Consider the following 18,746-nt stretch of genomic DNA (forward strand, 5'->3'; position numbering starts at 1 on the left):
CGACTGAAATTGTTTACTATGTTACATTGAGGAGCAGGACTCCCATTACTGTGTACTGATTATAAATAAGTGTACCTGAACTTAAACTGATAGTTTCATAAGATGACCAAAAGTGTGCATAATACAATTAATTAACGATGATTTATTTAGTACGTTTTTCTTAAAAAAAATGTCTGCGTTACTGAAATACTTTTCTAAAACCCCATTTCTATGTAGGTAGTTAAGATTATATATAATTTTTTGTTTGAATTTTCATAAAAAAGTGAAGTGGACTTAATCCAACCTCTTAGCAAAATTTATGATTTTTTAAAATATTAAATTCCATAAAAAGCATTACATACAATAAGGGCTTTAGTTAAGTTTTTGTTTACATTAAACGCCTCAAAGTAGATAGATTTGTATTGTTAAGTTATTGTAAAAGTTCATCGAGATTATAACAAAGATCACAATATCTTTATTTTTTAAGTTAGTCCTAGTTGTATTTGTGTAAGAACTTGAACTGAATAAATAAATGATATTTTTAATCATTGGTCGTTTTATTGTGTGCAGTATAATTTATTTGCAAAGAAATGAAATGGATTCATAAATTTTATGAGATCAATCAATTTGATAATCAAGATAGATCGTTGTTGAACCCTTATGAATTAAGGTATAAATAGTAGTATAGCACTTTATTGTATAAAATTTTCAAAAAAGGAAAAAAAGAATGCACTCTGGTGGAAAGCGCAATATTCTCTATCCATTTTTTAAGAATCTGAGAACCTACCAGTTGGTGTGCTGAAAAAGAACATGTTAAATTGAAATATAGGTTACTAGCTTCTGCACGCGGCTTCGCTCGCGTTAGAAACAGACAAAAAGTAGCCTATGTACGCCATCCCTTCAACTATCTCCACCTAAAAAATCAAGTCACTTCCTTTTGTCGTGAAAGACGGACAAACAAACAGACACACACACTTTCCTATTTATAATATTAGTATGGATATGAGCTCGGAAACAAATGCCAACAATTTGGTTACTAAATTATAATAGACATTATAGTACATACGCATAAAAAAATTAATAGGCTCTTTAAGGCACGTGTATTTCACAAGAATGTGTTGATAATATTTTTGCGGCATCTATAAACGGCTTAACCAATCAACCACCCATTTATTACACATCTATATATCAAGATATCAATAACTATCACGAACTATCTTTATATCAAGATAGTTCGTGTTGTAAACTTATCCGACTTGGTCCTAGATAAACTCAAATCGATTTAGTGGAGAGAAATCAGCATGACGTATCAGCATTTGCTTGGTAGAATATATTTATTTCTTGTTTATTCAATTGCGTGAAGTAATTATTCAGTTTTATAATAGTGAAGAAGGTGCAGTGTGAACTTGCAAACTGGAAAGGCAACGTATTTCACATAATTTTGAGAGGAAGTGTGATGTTCGTTAGTTTGTATTCAAAGTGTTACACACATAATTGTTAGTCAGTTGTTTCTTATATTTAGTTCCTACAAATTTTTGTGAGGTAGTTTTTACCTAAACATGGAGAAGGTGACTGAACCCGTTAAAATACCTTTCGAGGAAGCATTGGATAGAGCTGGTGAGTGAATTCAAGTCAATTATGCTTGTGAATGACATATTTTATACAAGATATTTTGCCTTAAAACGAATATTTAGTACGTAGAGAAGTTGCCGTGGAGACACCTTTTTAATGAATGAATTAGTGATAAAGTTGTAATAATGTTGCAAAAGGTTCACTCCGGTTGCCGTGGGTTCCTTAACTACTTGTCACGTGTCAAAACCATAAGGTACATCGGGGCAAATCTCGACTGGAAGGCTATATAAGTATATGGTAGGCGTGTTCAGTGGATACATGTAGAACTCGACATTATAGTGTAATAATGGACAAAATGGATTAGTTACAATTGCCCCCCAGTCGAGATTTGCCCCGCTGTACCTTTTGCCGAAAAGAAGAAGAAAAGACGATATGATGAAATTAATAAATCTAAATAACTGTTATTCGGATTTTTTTCCGTATTTCAGGCTTCGGACTATACAGTTACATCAACACCTTCCTGTCAGGGTTGTCCATCATATCCATGGCGTGTGTGGTCTACGGATCCACCTTGACTGTTGGAGCCAGTGCCTGTGAACTGCAGACCACGGGGGCGCAACAAGGGCTATTGGTGGCAGCACCAGTTATAGGTTAGTCCTGATTTCCTATTCTAGAATATCTCATCGTACCTTCATGTCGAAATCTTTTAAACAGATGACGGTTTGGAATTGACATTTATATTTTTTTATTCCTAAAGAGTTCTCATACCAAACGAGCAAAGAGGTTTTGTATTTTTTTACCTCCTTGTATTTCATTTTGCGAATATTTAATTTTGTAGATCCCCTCGTATAGACCAGTCTATCTTTGGGCCTCTCTGCTTTAGTTTGTAAAATACAAATAAAGAGCCAGTAGAAAATACAAAAACTTATAGGGCTAGTAGAGAATCAAATGGAGTAAGATTGAAGGGGTACCTATTCTTGCGAAATAGGATAAAAAGCTCCGTAGTGCTCCGTTATACGGAACATTTTTCATTTTACCCTTCAAGAAAAATCCTTAGCTACCTGCCACTACCATACATTTCTCCATTCCAGGGCTAATCCTCGGGGCTCCATTGTGGGGATACCTGGGCGACACGCGAGGCCGCCGTCGCATGTTGCTGCTGGCGCTCCTATCATCAGCTCTCGTCAACGCTGTGAGCGGTCTCTCTGTTAACTGGGTCATGATGATGAGTCTCCAGTTTATTGCTTCATTGCTGTAGGTTGTTTCCTATTCAAACTTGGTTAAGTATTTTGTTGCTGCTGGCGCTCCTATCAGCTCTCGTCAACGCCGTGAGCGGGCTCTCTGTCAACTGGGTTATGATGATGATTTTCCACTTATTGCTTCATTGCTGTAAGTTTTTCAATCTTGCTTATTTTCTATTCAACCTTGCTTAAGTAGTTGAATAGAGCTACATGGGCGACTTTCTTATTTAATTTTGTCTAGTTGTGAATTCACGTCTCTTGTATTGTTTTTATTATAATTTTAGAAATAACCATCAAACATCTAATTTGTTCCGTCTATTGTCTTTTGAGTCGTCGGAAAACCGAACCCTCCTTGGAACTTGTACACTCTTTTTTGTTGTGTATTTAATACAGCGAAAGTGAGTGTACAAGCTTCTAATGGATTGGCAACGCGCATGTGACACTCCTTTAGTTGCGGGCATTCATAGGTTACGGTGACCGCTTTCCATCAGGCGGACCGTATGTTTGTTTGCCACCTACGTAGTATAAAAAAAACTCTATACGAGGTATCGTCACGAGACTGTGTAGATGTTGACGGTCAGAACTCCAACAAATAATGAGATGTTGATGAATTTTCAGAGGATCAGCAGACTATACGTTGGCAATGACGCTGCTAAGCGAGAGTGTACCGATGGCGAAGCGCAACACGGCGGTACTGATGGTAAACTGCATGATGATGGTAGCACAGGGCACCATGGCAGGTATGATACATTGCACATAAGAAAGGGAGATACATAGTCCTCTTATACAGTTACACATATTCCCGATGTCTATAGTTAAATCTTGCAAGTAAATACCCTCTTCCTGACCCTCCGCGACCGCGACCCTCCGGCGCGCGAGTCCATACTTGAAGTCGCGCTTGATGTATGAACTCGCGCGCGACCGACAAGGCAAGTTGTGCTAAAGGGTCTGGTGTCCGATGAACCTGAAAAAGATTGAAATAAAACTATGGAAATTTACAATTCATCCCGACGTTTCGAACACTTTACAGCATTCGTGGTCAACGGGTGACTGAGGAAAAATTACAATGTGCAAAAGCTACTTACATACAAGACATATTAATGAACCATGACCACAAATAATATAGATTTTTTAAGGCAGTTTCACACACTGTTAATAGTTTTATTTCATGAGTAATTATCGCGGTAACCGAAGACAATATTGATTTTGTATTTTCCAGTGATAGCTATCCCCATTGCACCCCTGACGTATTCCTATCATCTACCTGCTCTGGACATCTACTGGAATTCTTGGCGGACGCTGGTGGTGGCCTACTCGCTACCGAGTATACTGTGTGCTATCTGCTACTACTTCATGCAGGTATATTAAAAATCTAGATTCATTTGCAATTATGATTATCTTTAACCATAATAAGCTGTGACGCCACCCGCTTGACCTGACCAGTTCTGAGACAATGCATTTTCCTAATAAGTTACCTGGCCCCGTAGAAGACGAATGGCATTTCTCCGACGCGAAACGAAAACGAAACGCCGCGAAAGCTAGTCTGGCGCTGTCGCGCCAATACGCAAGAGCGATAGAGATAGATATCTACTATCGTTTCGTTTCATGAGCGTTTCGTGAGCGTTTGTGACATTCGGCTACGCACCCTGATGATGCTTTAATCATTGTTGTAAGCTTGTTATCAGAAAGTTTCGTAATGTCGTATACCTTCGTTAAATATAGAAGGAGTTTTATTCTCATACTACGTCGTCGGCGGCAAACAAACATACAACCCGCCTGACAGGCCCCGTAGCCAAATGACACAAACGCTCACGAAACGTTCACGAAACGAAACGCTCGTAGATATCTATCTCTATCGCTCTTGCGTATTGGCAAAACAGAGCCAGACTATATACCTTTCGCGGCGTTTCGTTTTCGTTTCGCGTCGCAGAAATGCCATTCGGCTACGGCACCCCTAGCACATAATGGCCACGAGAGTATGTCGCCGCGAGATAAATGACACCTCTTCTTCTAACTGTATTAATGACATAAGGACGGGCGCCGTATCTCGCGGCGACCGGCGACATAAGGTAGGCCTATACTGAGCAGTTTTGAGACAATGCATTTTCCTAATAATTTACCTGATGATGCTTTAATACTTAATTTAAATTTTCCTATATTCAAGTATGAACACTTTAACTTTCAGGACAGCCCCAAACTGACACTGGTAAAGGGAGACGAGCAACGAACTTTGCAGATTTTGAAGACTATCCACAGGGTTAATTTTGGGAGAAGCGCAGTTTTAGATGTGAGTTGTCTAGTCAATTGCTGCTTAGGCACAGTCTCCATCTTTGGTCCGCACAGCCCATACCGCTGGTAATAGAGATTCCACGTAGCTAGCTTTCTTATAAGATCTAGGGGTAAGAAAAGATTTTTAAAAATTCATCCGCTATGAGGGAAAGGCTTTTCTGCGCGTGCAAAGTCGCGGGCAAAAGCTAGTTTATAATATGTGCGAAAAGAACCATAATAACGTAGGGAAAAATCTAAGAAAAGTAAGATTTATTTAGCTTTCGCTACTACAACTTCTAGGTTGCGATGGACCTGCACGGGAAGCATGGTCGCGCGATAGACGATAAAATAGCAGGCCGTCCCTATCGCACTTAAAAATAGTGCGATAGGGACGGCCTGATATTTTATCGTCTATCGCGCGACCATGCTTCCCGTGCTGTTCTTTGTTGAGAATATATAATGTTTAATACGTTATTTATGTAAAAATAGTATGTAATTGTATGTACGTTAATATATTATATGTCTAAGCTTTTGATTGATATTTCAAAATTGGTCTCTTAATGCACCGCCTACAATCTTCTCTGCTTTGCCCAAAGGTTGACTGGTAGAGAATGCCTCATGGCATTAAGTTCGCCTTTTGTACATTAAGTTGTTCTTTTGTGCAATAAACTTTAAATAAAAAAATATAAAATACGTTAAGTATGCTTATTTAAAAAATAATGTCTTGGTTGGAATACTTACGCTTCACATTGATAACGACCTCATGTGGTCGCGACCCTCAGCCATGAGGAACCGAGGAAGAAGGGACTGACAAAGCAAACATTTGTTGTCCCAGGTCAAAGCCGTCAGTTCTGAAGGCCTGATCAGCAGCGCAGGATCAAAGAAGGACCAAATCGTGCCGCTGTTCCAGGCGCCACTGCTCAAGAACACCATCATCGTCAGCTGCCTCTACATGTTCCAACTGTTGAGTATTTTATAGTAAGCGTTTAGATTTAGGTAGAACAGAGATACCTTCTTCCTATTCACACTTATACAGTATACACGGACTAAAGAGATGCATTTACTTAAGTACTTTGTACGTTGTATTTGATAGCATGTAACAAAAAACCGGTCAAGAGCGTGTCGGGCCACGCTCAGTGTAGGGTTCCGTAGGTTTCCGTAATTTACTCAAAAACTACTGAACCTATCAAGTCCAAAACAATTTTCCTACAAAGTCTTATAAAGTTCTACTTTTGTGATTTTTTTCATATTTTTTAAATATATGGTTCAAAAGTAAGAGGGGGATGGACGGATGGACGATTATTTCCGAAAATATTAATATTTTTTCCTTTAGGAGCGATTATTTCCGAAAATATTAATATTATCAAAAAACGATCGTGATTGATATACATATTGGTACCAAATTTCAGCTTTCTAGTGCTTACGGTTACTGAGATTATCCGCGGACGGACGGACAGACAGACAGGGTTCCTAGTTGACTACCTACGGAACCCTAAAAATCTAAGAACGTCATTTCAGATGTTTAGAAATTACCTACTTACTGCTGCATTCAAGTAATGCTTTTAAGATGCGAATCAAAATCGTTTCTTCAAACAAAACCGTCATATTTGATACTAACATATCGGATCCATATCATAGTAGATCTAATGATTGACGTTAAATGAAACTAATGAAAGTCCGAACCGGGCTTTATGCTCTCATTTGCGAAATAAGCTATGACTACTAGTGACTGAAAACAGAATTTATGAAACATTGTATTTGCCTTCAATTTACATTCTGATATACTTATACTTAATCGTAGTACAGTGAGCTGCAAAAGTGTATGGCGGATTTATTAATAAATACATTCATAATTTTTTCATAAAATTTTGCAGCTAATAGTACAACTTTATTTTATATAACATTTTAAATCAGATCTTTATTCTAGGTCTGGCTCGTTTCTGGCCTGGCTACCCACGATAGCCAACAGGGTGATCAGAATGTACGAGACGGGTGAAGTGAACAATATGAATCTCTGTGGCATTCTCAACGCTGACATCGAGATGGTTGTAGACGTAAGAATACATTATTGAAGATCCTTTTAACGTTTTCTATTACCAATGTTACCTATCGTAGCCGAATGGCATTTCTCCGACGAAAGGCTCTGTCGCAAAAGCTAGATATCTACGAGCGTTACGTTTCGTGAGCATTTCGTGAGCCGTACCATTCGGCTACACACACTGGGCTCTTTGTAAGTGGTATTCTGTTATCCCTCATCAGGGACAACACTTTCAGAAGGGATTTGAGTTTTTCTCTGTCTAACGCGACATTTAACAACAGAAAGCCGCCATAGTTGGGCCAACCTTTTCCACTGTGTTCCACCGGGAGGCACGTGAGCTACTTTATCCTTTTTATACGCCGTGTTTTTCTTGTTTTCCGTTAAATTCGACACGTTGTTAGGTTCATTATCAGGAACCAACCTGTATATCACTTTTAGTTAAATTCGCAAAAAAAAAATTTTTTTATCATAATTTTCATACATAATAAAATTAATTATATGCCAAGAGTGGCACTGAAGCTTTAGTAGTTTCATGTGCTCTGCCTACCCCTTTATGGGATACAGGCGTGATCGTATGTATGTATGTATGTAATAAAATTAATAAATGAATTTATTAGTGTGAGAGACCCTTAAGAATGACATTCAAGTTAGTGTCAAGTGACGGCACATGTCAAAACAAATAACATTAGGAATTGGTAAAGGCTGTGACACACGTGTTCAGCAATTAGCTTTATTTTTTTAATAACTTGATAACCGCAAGAGTTAATACGCTAGTTTTTTAGAGAAATTAATTGATGTAATGAATCTTCCCTTAAAGTTAACGGAATTAAATAAAAACAGGGTGTATTATTAAAAATGGGGCTAAACTAGCCAAAGGCAAAGACGTGGCCTACGATGGAGTGAGCTCGCCCAGAAGATGCCTGTTCACTCTTGATTTGAAGGTTGCCGGGTTATGTGAGCTCGGAACGGAAATATAGCCACCGGCAAGGAATTCTACTCCTTGGCAGTCGTGCGCATAAGAAAATAATAAGCAAATAGCGCTCGTTCGTGCGAATTTGCAGAATATCTACCAAGTAAGGATGGAAACCGGCCGTAAGAATCCGATGGTAGAATGGGGACTTGGGAACGGTGGATTAAGCTTTTTAATATAAAAAAAATGCATTTATTTCAGACAAACAAGGTCCATATCAAGGTCCACATTTTATCGGACTTTTGACACGAAGTACCTATGCGTCAGTAATGTTTGGTATTTAGTATTTAATTTAGTCGTTGATAACCGAGGCCTAACCACTCCTATAATCAATTTAATGCATTGTTTCAGCCGGAGGCCACGCCGTGTGCTATGAACACATTGTCTCTCCTCATTGTACTGGGGGTCGGAGTTCTACAGTGTATTCTCAATTTATTGATCACACTTGTAAGTACTACCTACTCGTTGTAAAGTACTTCAGAGCATAGATTATGAACATTTCTTTGGGGATGTTGACTTGGGTTCCTATTGAATATGTGGTGGACTCTAGTTGTCTAGGGTCATAGGGTCATACCATATCGAGGGGTTAGAGGTATCGAGGGGTTAAGTCTTGTCCCGTTTTAATTTAATAATATGGTTAGAGGTAAATTCAAAATTTTCTAATTGAAATAAACGTTGCGGAAAGTGCACTAGTTCGAATTTCAAAAACCATTTTGCTCAACTTATGGGGGTTTGTAAACTGACCCCTGCGATATTCATCATGTTAAAATCAACTAAGGATATTATCGCCTAGATCTGTTAAGAGGGAGTCGTACGAAATCCTCGAAAAGTGCATTCGGCGTTTAACAAATGCTGCTCACATTTCTCAATAAAATGAAATAAAATAAATGTAGTTATTATCTTAAAGAGTGTGTCTACAACTTTTGACTATTCAGAATCTCTAATTATTAAAGGTATAATAAATAAACACACGCAAAGTTGACCTAAAATGAGAAAAACGTATGTCGCCGTTTAGTAAACTTTGTTAAAAAAATTCAATACTTTAGTTATAACATTAAGTGATTCTAAAAGCCAGATAAATGGACTAGAAGTTTTGAGGTTTTTTATATTTTTCCTCTCAAAGGCAACAAAGAAATTTTACCTTAAATTTAAACTATCGTAAAATTTCCATACATTCGCCATTGCTGTCAGAATTCTCCTTTCGATTAGATGCCGTGAGCGGCTCATCGGAGGCAGACGTGTCGCCGGTCGCTCCGCGTTGACAATTAAATTTGACAAATATTTTGACAGAAAATGGTGTACGTACACGAAAAACCATACCAGTGTAAAACTGTGCTCAAAATAAATAGGGTAAATCAAATATGTCAGGTGGAGATCCAATCTCATTTAAAATTTAAAGGTGCATGGCTTGTGCATAAAAAATAAATAAAAATATATCACATTATTAAAGAAAATAACGAACACAACCGAATGAGTATAAATGATTTCATTCTAGTTCGGTTAAATTGAAAAAAGTTTCATGTTTTGTTTTACTCATTGGAATACATTTTCATTACGCTGGTATTAACAGTACGTCATTTTAAAAATATATATGACAGTACCTACGTCAAATTTTGTCAACCAAACTTCACAGGTTGTATGTAAACAATTACAATTTAATTTATTCATACATATTCAGATACGTATTAATCGATTCTTATTTAGAATAGAAAAAAGGGGAATGCGAGCGGGTATAGGTATAGTGCGTCTGGTTCAAATTTAATTGTGTATATAGAAAAATGACTCAATTTCATTAAAGATTTACTTTGTGCATACCGCGAACACGTAACCGTAAGTTGAAAACAATAATAATTTTATTATAAATCACCTAAATACATCGTTGTTTACAAAGCGCTTGTTTTGAATGGCACTTCTCCACTCAACTACTTAGACCAAATGTTCATGGAACACCAGCTGGTGACCAGCATAAATGACTATGAACAGCCGTGCAAAAATATCTGATTTTCTATAGGGGGCCATAAGTATACATGACGACATGTTCCCGGCAAAAATTTGTGATGCTCCGTGACCGGCAAAAACATCGTCTCTCTTTCTAGCGTCTCGCGAGCGTATAGCGTCGGGCCAACTGTATGGAAAAAGACGCCGCGTCAGCGCGGCCATACAGTTGGCCCGACGCTACGATCGCAAGACGGTAGATGTGGGAGGGTCCTTATCCGCATACATATCTGATCGGGTCGCTTAAAAATATTTGATTCTTTATAAAAACCTAAATTACACTCTCACCCGCATAAATATCTATCCATTGTTAAAGCAAATATATATCTTACGGGCTAGAAATCATTAATATGTAATTAAAGTGCAATAATAAACCCTACCTGGTTGCCTTACAGCCGTAAATTGTATGAGGTGATTTGACAGTTCACAAAAACGGTATAGACTTGTGTCATTGGATATGTCTGTCTCATCTGTTCTTAAGTAAACTTATTGCAAATCTAGTATCAGAAGCCTTTATAGGTACAAGCTCTTATTCAACTTGCCTTGTTAGTTATGTTAGTTTGAGTCAAAACGTAGAAGCTAAATTTGACCCACTTTCCGGTTTCCAATTGAGGTGAAATTTTGCACACATATGTAAATCAAGTGACAATGCAATATTATGGTATCATGGAGCTAATCTGATGATGGAGCAGAAAGGTGATCATAGGAACTCTGTTATGAAACGTCGTATCCCCATTGAGTCAGGGGTTTTTAGAAATGTCTCGGAGAGCAATAAATATTTTTTTTGCAAAAAAAACATTATAAATTGGGAGGTGTAATTTTTTATTATCTCTTACATAGCATTTAGAAGAAAAACCGACCAAGAGCGCGTCAGTGTAGGGTTCCGTAGTTTCCGACATTTTACATAATGACAATTTAATAAATACCGTAATTTGGGGTGAAAAGGGTTCCGGGGGTATATAATGTTATTATATTTCTTGACATATTCCTTCTATTTTCCGCAATCAAAGTAGGAAAATAATATATTATGTTTTTTTATTATTATTATTATTTGTATTTAGGACAACAGCCGTAAATATTCAACTTACATAGGTATTTTTACATAGTCTTAGGCCAATAACAGTTATCTGTTGAGTGAAAAGTATTATACACAATATGTTACTAAAAAAAATGTGTGAATATTTAAAATTACAGTGAAAATGTGCAAGCCACACATTTTTATTTACAGTTTCATGTCTGTCAAAGTTGACGTTCAAATTTATTGGATTTTTACTCATTTTAATCGTTCATTATCCTTTTGAATGTGTATACACTTCTAAAGTTTATGTATAAATAACAGAAAATCATAAGACATATTTTCATTTTTAACCGACTTCAAAAAAGGAGGAGGTTCTCAATTCGACTGAATGTTTTTTTTATTTTTTTTTGTATGTATGTTATTCGATATCTCCGAGAATCGTGGACCGATTTTCAAAATTTTTTTTTGATCGAACCGGTATAACCCCGAGATGGTCCCATTGGCACCAAGTCAGGGTCTGATGATGGGATCCTGGAGAAATCGAGGGAACTCTTCAAATGTTATAGGCACATGTAATGTTTTTAGTCTATTTTTCAAAGGTACACCAGTATTTACGTCTGATGGTAATAATTTTATGTGGCTGAGCTGATGATGGAAGGTCAACTCCTCAATGGTTAGGAGTTAAAGGATAATTCTTTCACTACTGTACATGTATTCGGACTGATACATATAATATCACTAGGAACCACTAAAAATCAACAAATAAATAAACTTTTTAACAAAAAATAAAACCGCCTTCAAAAATAAGCGCGTTACAAAACACGGAGAAACTAAAAAGCCAAAAATAATAAACCTTTCAATTCAGATTTCTTATCGTATTGCAATAAGCTAAACATCCAAATTATAAACAAATCAATTATTTTTGGAGTCGGTACCAGCCTGTGTATGGTTGGGTGGGGCAAACAGGCAATAGCAAGGCGACGAACAGGTCTGGTACCGACTACAAAAATAATTGATTTGTTTATAATTTGGATGTTTAGCTTATTGCAATACGATAAGAAATCTGAATTGAAAGGTTTATTATTTTTGGCTTTTTAGTTTCTCCGTGTTTTGTAACGCGCTTATTTTTGAAGGCGGTTTTATTTTTTGTTATTATAATGGTTTTCATGAAGAAAGCGATGTTTGATTTGAATTTTTACGGGATGAATAAATATCCGCGGCCTGAGGGGTGAATGGGATCAGGAATGGGGGGAATCGGGTCGCAAAGGGGGTGAATAGGTTTACGAAGGGGCTGATTAGGGTCGGAAGAGGGGTGAATTGGGATGTGTGGTCAATGCTTGTCACATTGTATAAAATATATATAACTTACTTAAAGTGGTATTTTTATGAATGACCTCTCTGTATATGGACGCAATTTATACGCCAATGTATTGCTTCGTAGTTAGACTAGATACAAGAAATTAACACTTAGAAATGTTAATCACACTTCTGTCTACCTCCACGTTTCTACTTAAGTCCGCAAAAATCACCCATGGTTGCTATAATATAGACGGATTACTTTAAAATAAAAATCATAAGTATGAAACTATACAACTAGGGAAGAAATAAAATTATTTTATTGAATCATTTTTGATTTGTTCTTTTTCAAGTTTATATAAATAATAAATTTTCAGTTCGCTCAAAGGTTGGAAGAGATCTCTTATAGGGATAAGTTCGCCTTTGTACATCATAACTTTACTGTATTTTTATGTCCTAACTTGTCTTATGTACAATAAAGTGTTCACATACATACATACATATATTGAAATAGATATCATACACGAAAGAAAAAACGACAAGGCCCACGGTGGCTGAGCCGGGAATCAAACCCGGGTCTTCAGCTTACGCAGCTAACGTTATTACCACTAGGCCACCAGGCCAGGTTAAAAAAACCGGCCAAATGAGAATCTATTTTCGCACAATTGTTAAACTAAATTATTTTTACTAGCTACCTCCAAAATACCAAATAAAATTGGGCTACATAGTACATCGTTTTCTGAAGATTTTGGGTTCATGGGGTCGGAATGGGTATACCTAATGTAATTTATGGTGAATAGGGCCAAAACCGACTTTTGAACGTCGATAGCAATTTTTTTATATGTGCCATGCTAATTTTTTACACAAAAAATCTTCCGGCAGTGTGAACTTCGGTATGTCTTTGAAAATATGTCGTTTTATTTAGTAATTTTCGCTCACCCTAACGTTGGAGTGAATAGGGTCGGGAAGGGGGTGAATAGGGAAAAGGGTTGACTCTTTCGGATTGCGAACAAAATATGACCTGTCACGAGCAAATGTAGGAGGTAGGGCATAGCGAATGATACTCCGCTTTGTGTGGTAGGGCTCAGCACAGCGGATATCGTCTCGCTCGAATCTAGAGCAGAGCCCAACTGGGGTAGTACCTCCGCCTTACAGAAGACCGCAGCCAAATAGCACTAGACCCTACTCATAGTGTTGTGTTCCTGCCGGTGAGTAAGGCTGCCAGAGCTCAACGAGGGTGCGGTGTGCTGATGACGGGAGGACTTACGGGACTAACTTGTTCCGTCTATTGTCCTTTGAGTCGTCGGCAACCCGAACCCTCCTTGGAACTTGTACACTCCTTTTTGCTGTGTACTTACTTAACACAGCAAAAGGGAATGTACAAGTTTCTAATGGGTGGCAACGCGCATGTGACACTGTTTGAGTTGCAGGCGTCCATAGGTTACGGTGACCGCTTTCCATCAGGCGGACCGTATACTTGTTTGCCACCGACGTAGTATAAAAAAAATATATATATATTTATTTTAACAAAAAATAAGGATTTAATATGTTATGAGTGGTCGGTAATGAAATCTACATATATTATGATAACCCTTAACCAACCTTTATAGTTAGATGGTGCTCTGACGCGGTGAATAAGTAAGTATGGTCGTGGGCAGTGCGGATGTCAAAATATAAGCATAGTTTGTCGCTATTTTTCATGTTTAAATAAACTTCTAAACTAACGTAGTGGGTATTAAAGTAAAAGGTTCACAGTGAATATTAGGTTGCCAGAAATGTGTTCAGCTATACCATTGTATTGAATTTTGTATCATAAAGTCAAACTAGGTATTTACTACTAATGATTTACTCTGTGGGGTGTCTTTGATCACTTGCATGGGGTAACATTGACCATAATGACACATAGTTAATTATTGTCTGATTTTGTCACGGTACTTGTTGAGGCTGATAATTTGATCGCTTCTTGTGATAAATATTGAAATAATTGCAAATAAAGTTGGATGTCAGTTTATGTTCGATCACATAGTTTTTTTTCTGCGTACATTATTTTATTTATTTATTCCTTATTGCACATAAAAAAATAAGTACAAATGGTGGACATAATACCTTAAGGCATTCTCTACCAGTCAACCACTGGGTTAAAAAGAAACATTTCATACGTGCAGGCATCGTAACAGAAAACAATAATCCTGATATCACTTATTTTGTTACCTTTTTAGATTTTTAGCAGGAAAAGACTAAAAAAGTTGATGGTCCCATTTTTTTTCTTCCTTAGTTACGTTACGTTGACCAATTTTGGAATTTATACTTCTCTAACTCTTACATTTAATGGGTAAAAATACCCATTAAATGTAGAAGCTAGAGAAGTTTAAATTCCCAAATTGGTCAATGTAACCCTAGTTTACGGTAGACACCGTCAACCTATTCTAATAATTCTCTTTTTATTTGAAAGAAAATTCGTTACGATAATATGCATATAAAATATGCAATCTAAGATAAAAAGTACTTTTCATATAGTTACAAACTTAGTTCAGATTTTTTTTGTACAACTTTTAAAAATTGTTCTACCTATCAAGTTCAAAATAATTTTCCTAGAAAGTCTTTTTTCTACTCCCGAACTACATATTATTCGTCATTTACAGGGTCGTGCATAGATCTTTAAAACCCTACATAAAAGTCTATTCCCCAAAGCCAGTGTCCGCCGGCTTTCCGCGCATGCGCGCAGTATCGAAAAAATTGAAAACGCATTGTTTGGCTCTGTAACCATGGCAACGCCTTATAACGATACGGCGCGCGTGCGCGGAAGGCTTTGGGCAGCTGAGCTGACAGTGCAAACCTTTGCGTCAAAATACAGGAAACAGTGTGAATTTCACGAAAGTTATTCAAGAAACCTATTAAAAACTAAGTGCATGGTCGTAAAAAAAGTATTGTATGCAACGGTGTTTAACTGAGTCAAAAAATACTCGTGGCGTCTTAATAACAATTTTCGGCTTCGCCTCAAATTGTTACCCACGCCACTCGTCTTTTTTGATCTCCTTTAAACGCCTGTTGCATAAAATACTATTTAAAGTTCTGCTTTTGAGATTTTTTCATATTTGAGAAAACAGCCCTTATGGCCTGAAATACGGCATACGGCAGTGATATTGACATTGACATGTGCTTTTTCGTATTTTGATGGTATTTTGACTGCACTGTATTTTTTGCCATGCTAATTTGAACCTTATCTCTGAGCGATGTTTTTTAATTTTCAGTTACATCACAGATATGTATGACATGACATCTAGGTATTTAGCCATTTAAAAGAAACTACAAGGGCTTTACAGACGTAGCGACTGCAACTGGTACAGGGCCCAAGCCATAATTTAAAATTATATTGTGATTTTTATATGTATTTGTGGTTTATTTAATACTAAGTATGAGTTTCAACATTTTCAACTCAAGGAACTGAAATTAAGAGAAGGGACTCGGAAATTGGGTAAGATCAAGAGTCTGATGCAGATGGCGATGGCAGTATTGGATAAGATAAGATATGCGTCGATATTCCCTGTCTTTCTTTGTGTCTCTGAGATGACTGCTGCTAGCTGTACACTATTCATTAGGTTTTTATTTTATACACATACTTTATTTTTGTATCAAAATAAATGATAAATTGATAAAAAACCTAACGACCAAAAAGAATAAAGTACCTATCTGTTAGTCTTTAATACACCCCGCATATACGTAATGCACAGCACAGGCCTCCGAAGACCGGCAGGGCAATCATGGTCGCGCGATAAATGGTATAACATAGGGCCGTCCCTATCGCACTTACAAATAGTGTGATAGGGCTGATGTTTTATCATTTATCACGCGACCATAATAATTGTCTGCCTGGAGGTATCGGCCTTTAGCCCTTCACACACGTCTTTGAATAATGTTTGCGAGGATAGGCAGGCTGACGATTTTTAATCTAAGTATAGAAAAGTAACGCAAAATGTAGTGCAAAGTAATTTGAAATACACCTAGATAAACAATCAATTGAATAAGGAACGTTATCTACATATTTAGGTAAATTAAATTCACATGAGACATGAACAGAGAAAGAAAGCTAGATGATGCGTATTTTTTCTCTGTCTTCTTGTATGCTACCTTTTTTACAGTTTTAATTTCTCAAAGGAGGTCAGTAGTTGACTACAAACTCAAAATAACACTCTTGAAAAAAATTAAGGGTCACTGACCTTTCACAGTAAATTGAGCTAGTGTGAGTGAAGGGTGTTTGTGTGTGTAATGGGGTAATTTGACAGATTCTGAAAATTCTCCCTGCTCTACCCCCTCTTAAAACTAACCTTTGGATGACATGAAGTTCATGGGGGTCATGACCCCCCCTGGAGCCTAAGTTTGCCATACAAATAGACCACGTGACCCCCCCCTGGGGCCCCAGGCCTTTTCCACGTGACCCCCCCCTAGGCACGAAGCTGGATCCGCGCTTGACGAACTACGGAATGTTTCATTGATTACAGGTGATTGTGAACCGTGCTGGCCGCCGCAACACTGTCATGATCCTCACTGCTTTTCTGGGCGTCTGTGGGATCCTTGTCAACGTGGTACCCAACACCTTGGGGACCTCTGTCCTGTTCGCAGCCTTCCTCTTGGGTTATGTGGTCATGGGACTGTATACTGCTATTGCTGTGGCCCTGTTTCCAACACATTTGAGGTGAGTTTGCGGAATATGAACTAATTCAAGACATTTTTGTCATCTGCAGCCTCTCCTAAGCCAGTATGTGATCTTCATTATGTGGGATCCAATACTGTTGGGACATAGCAGCATAGCAGGATCTTTACCAGTAAGGATTGCAGTCGGAATCCGAATGTTACTAAGACCACTATTGTTGTTAACAGAGCAATGGCGATAGCAGTAACAACGACGGCTGGCAACGTCACCTCCTTCGCCTGCATCCAGCTTGTCAACTTTCTGGTCTCCACGCAGTGCGAGCTCGGATTCTATCTCTTAGCTTCAATCTTTGCTTGTAAGTTTTACAAGTATTTTCTTTAATTCTAACATTTCATTAAAAATAATGACGAGTCGTTAGGCCGGGGTCACCAGTTTGGGGTCTCATTTCCAAGTTATAAATGAAACACGATGAAGTTCAACATCGCTTTGCATTTCTTGCAATACACAAATGCGTTAACATTTACTTTCGGTAAATAAATTTTCCACAACTTATGACAAAATATTAATACAGCGAAATCAAACACAGTTCTTTCTAGCTAGACCTCTCGCCATCTTGGCAACATAACCAAACTAATTTATCTGTTCGAGGCATATCTGGATGCGTGGCGATTCGCCACAGGTCCATTTTCCATACTTAGTATTACTACTTTTTATTATATCTATGCCAATTTTACCAACCACGCACACTATCGCTGTCACACATACGCTCCTATTATATCATACTTACATAGCAGCAAGCATAGTAGTAGCGTTACCTCTTAATGGTTATTGTGAACGGAAACGGGACATTTTCGTGTTCTAGGATATTCAGTTTTTGAATTACATCCGCCGTCTTAAGAATTGCATTGTCCTCCTGAGCTATTGTCCTTCTTCTTCTTCTTTCTTTTATTAAATTAATGGCTGTCTGGCCAAACCAGTTGGCACAATTTTGCCAGTTTCAAGTAGCTGATCTATTCGACTGACTTAGTTGACATATCATTTTCTACCTACACCTCTGTCTAAAAGCTTACATTGTAAATAATTCAAAATAAACGTTTCTCCCTTAGACATTATACCCATTTGGATTTAGCACAGTTTCTTTTGTATATTTCATTAATTTTTGTACTTTCTCCCGTTTAGCGACAGCCATCATTGCATCATTCCTGCCTGATGACCGGTTCCTGCAGAAACCAAGTCACCCGAATCGCCGAAAAGCATCCATCTACATCGAGAGATTGTGAAACCTACTAGCCACCAAAGGTCACCCGAGCTCCGAGGTCACCTATAGGTCAAACTATACATTTTGGCGGTTTACGGCTCCAACGCCTTGTTCCAGATCTGTCCTGGACGGTTTAAACTGTAATTTACAAATTGAAGGTTATTTTCATCAGCAGCAAATTTTTGACAACGGCCTTCCAGGGGTTTATGGCTTATGGCAGCGGTTACTAACCTGTAGGTTATTCCATTTGGCTCACTTGCACCAACCATTTAATTCAGGGTTAGTGGGCTAACCCTCGGGTAAACCTCCCATTTTCTTTGGTGCAAGTGGCCCTTAGGAGTAAAAAAAAAATAATTATTTATTTATTTAATCTTTATTGCACAACAAAATAAGGTACAAATGGCGGACTTAATGCCTCAAGACATTCTCTACCAGTCAACCAATGGGCTAAACCAGAAAG

General features: G+C 37.7%; 1 protein-coding gene across 2 annotated transcripts; it reads left to right on the forward strand.

Moving 5' to 3' along the window:
• The first annotated feature begins 1,235 nt into the window (after positions 1-1,235).
• Positions 1,236-18,710, forward strand: LOC125241700 (organic cation/carnitine transporter 7-like). 2 transcript variants are annotated; one of them, XM_048150304.1, is made up of 12 exons: positions 1,236-1,596; positions 2,040-2,201; positions 2,643-2,805; positions 3,411-3,532; positions 4,012-4,151; positions 4,978-5,079; positions 5,896-6,023; positions 6,988-7,114; positions 8,420-8,519; positions 16,877-17,070; positions 17,256-17,383; positions 18,208-18,710. In XM_048150304.1, the coding sequence occupies exons 1-12, from the start codon at positions 1,539-1,541 to the stop codon at positions 18,236-18,238; spliced, it is 1,455 nt and encodes a 484-aa protein (XP_048006261.1). In that variant the 5' UTR covers positions 1,236-1,538; the 3' UTR covers positions 18,239-18,710. The 2 variants fall into 2 exon arrangements, with proteins under 2 accessions (XP_048006261.1, XP_048006256.1); XM_048150299.1 differs by having other exon boundaries at positions 1,238-1,596; positions 8,420-8,515.
• The last annotated feature ends 36 nt before the right edge of the window (positions 18,711-18,746 follow it).

Source organism: Leguminivora glycinivorella, chromosome 2, assembly GCF_023078275.1.
Source record: "Leguminivora glycinivorella isolate SPB_JAAS2020 chromosome 2, LegGlyc_1.1, whole genome shotgun sequence".
Taxonomy (NCBI): Eukaryota; Metazoa; Arthropoda; class Insecta; order Lepidoptera; family Tortricidae; genus Leguminivora; species Leguminivora glycinivorella.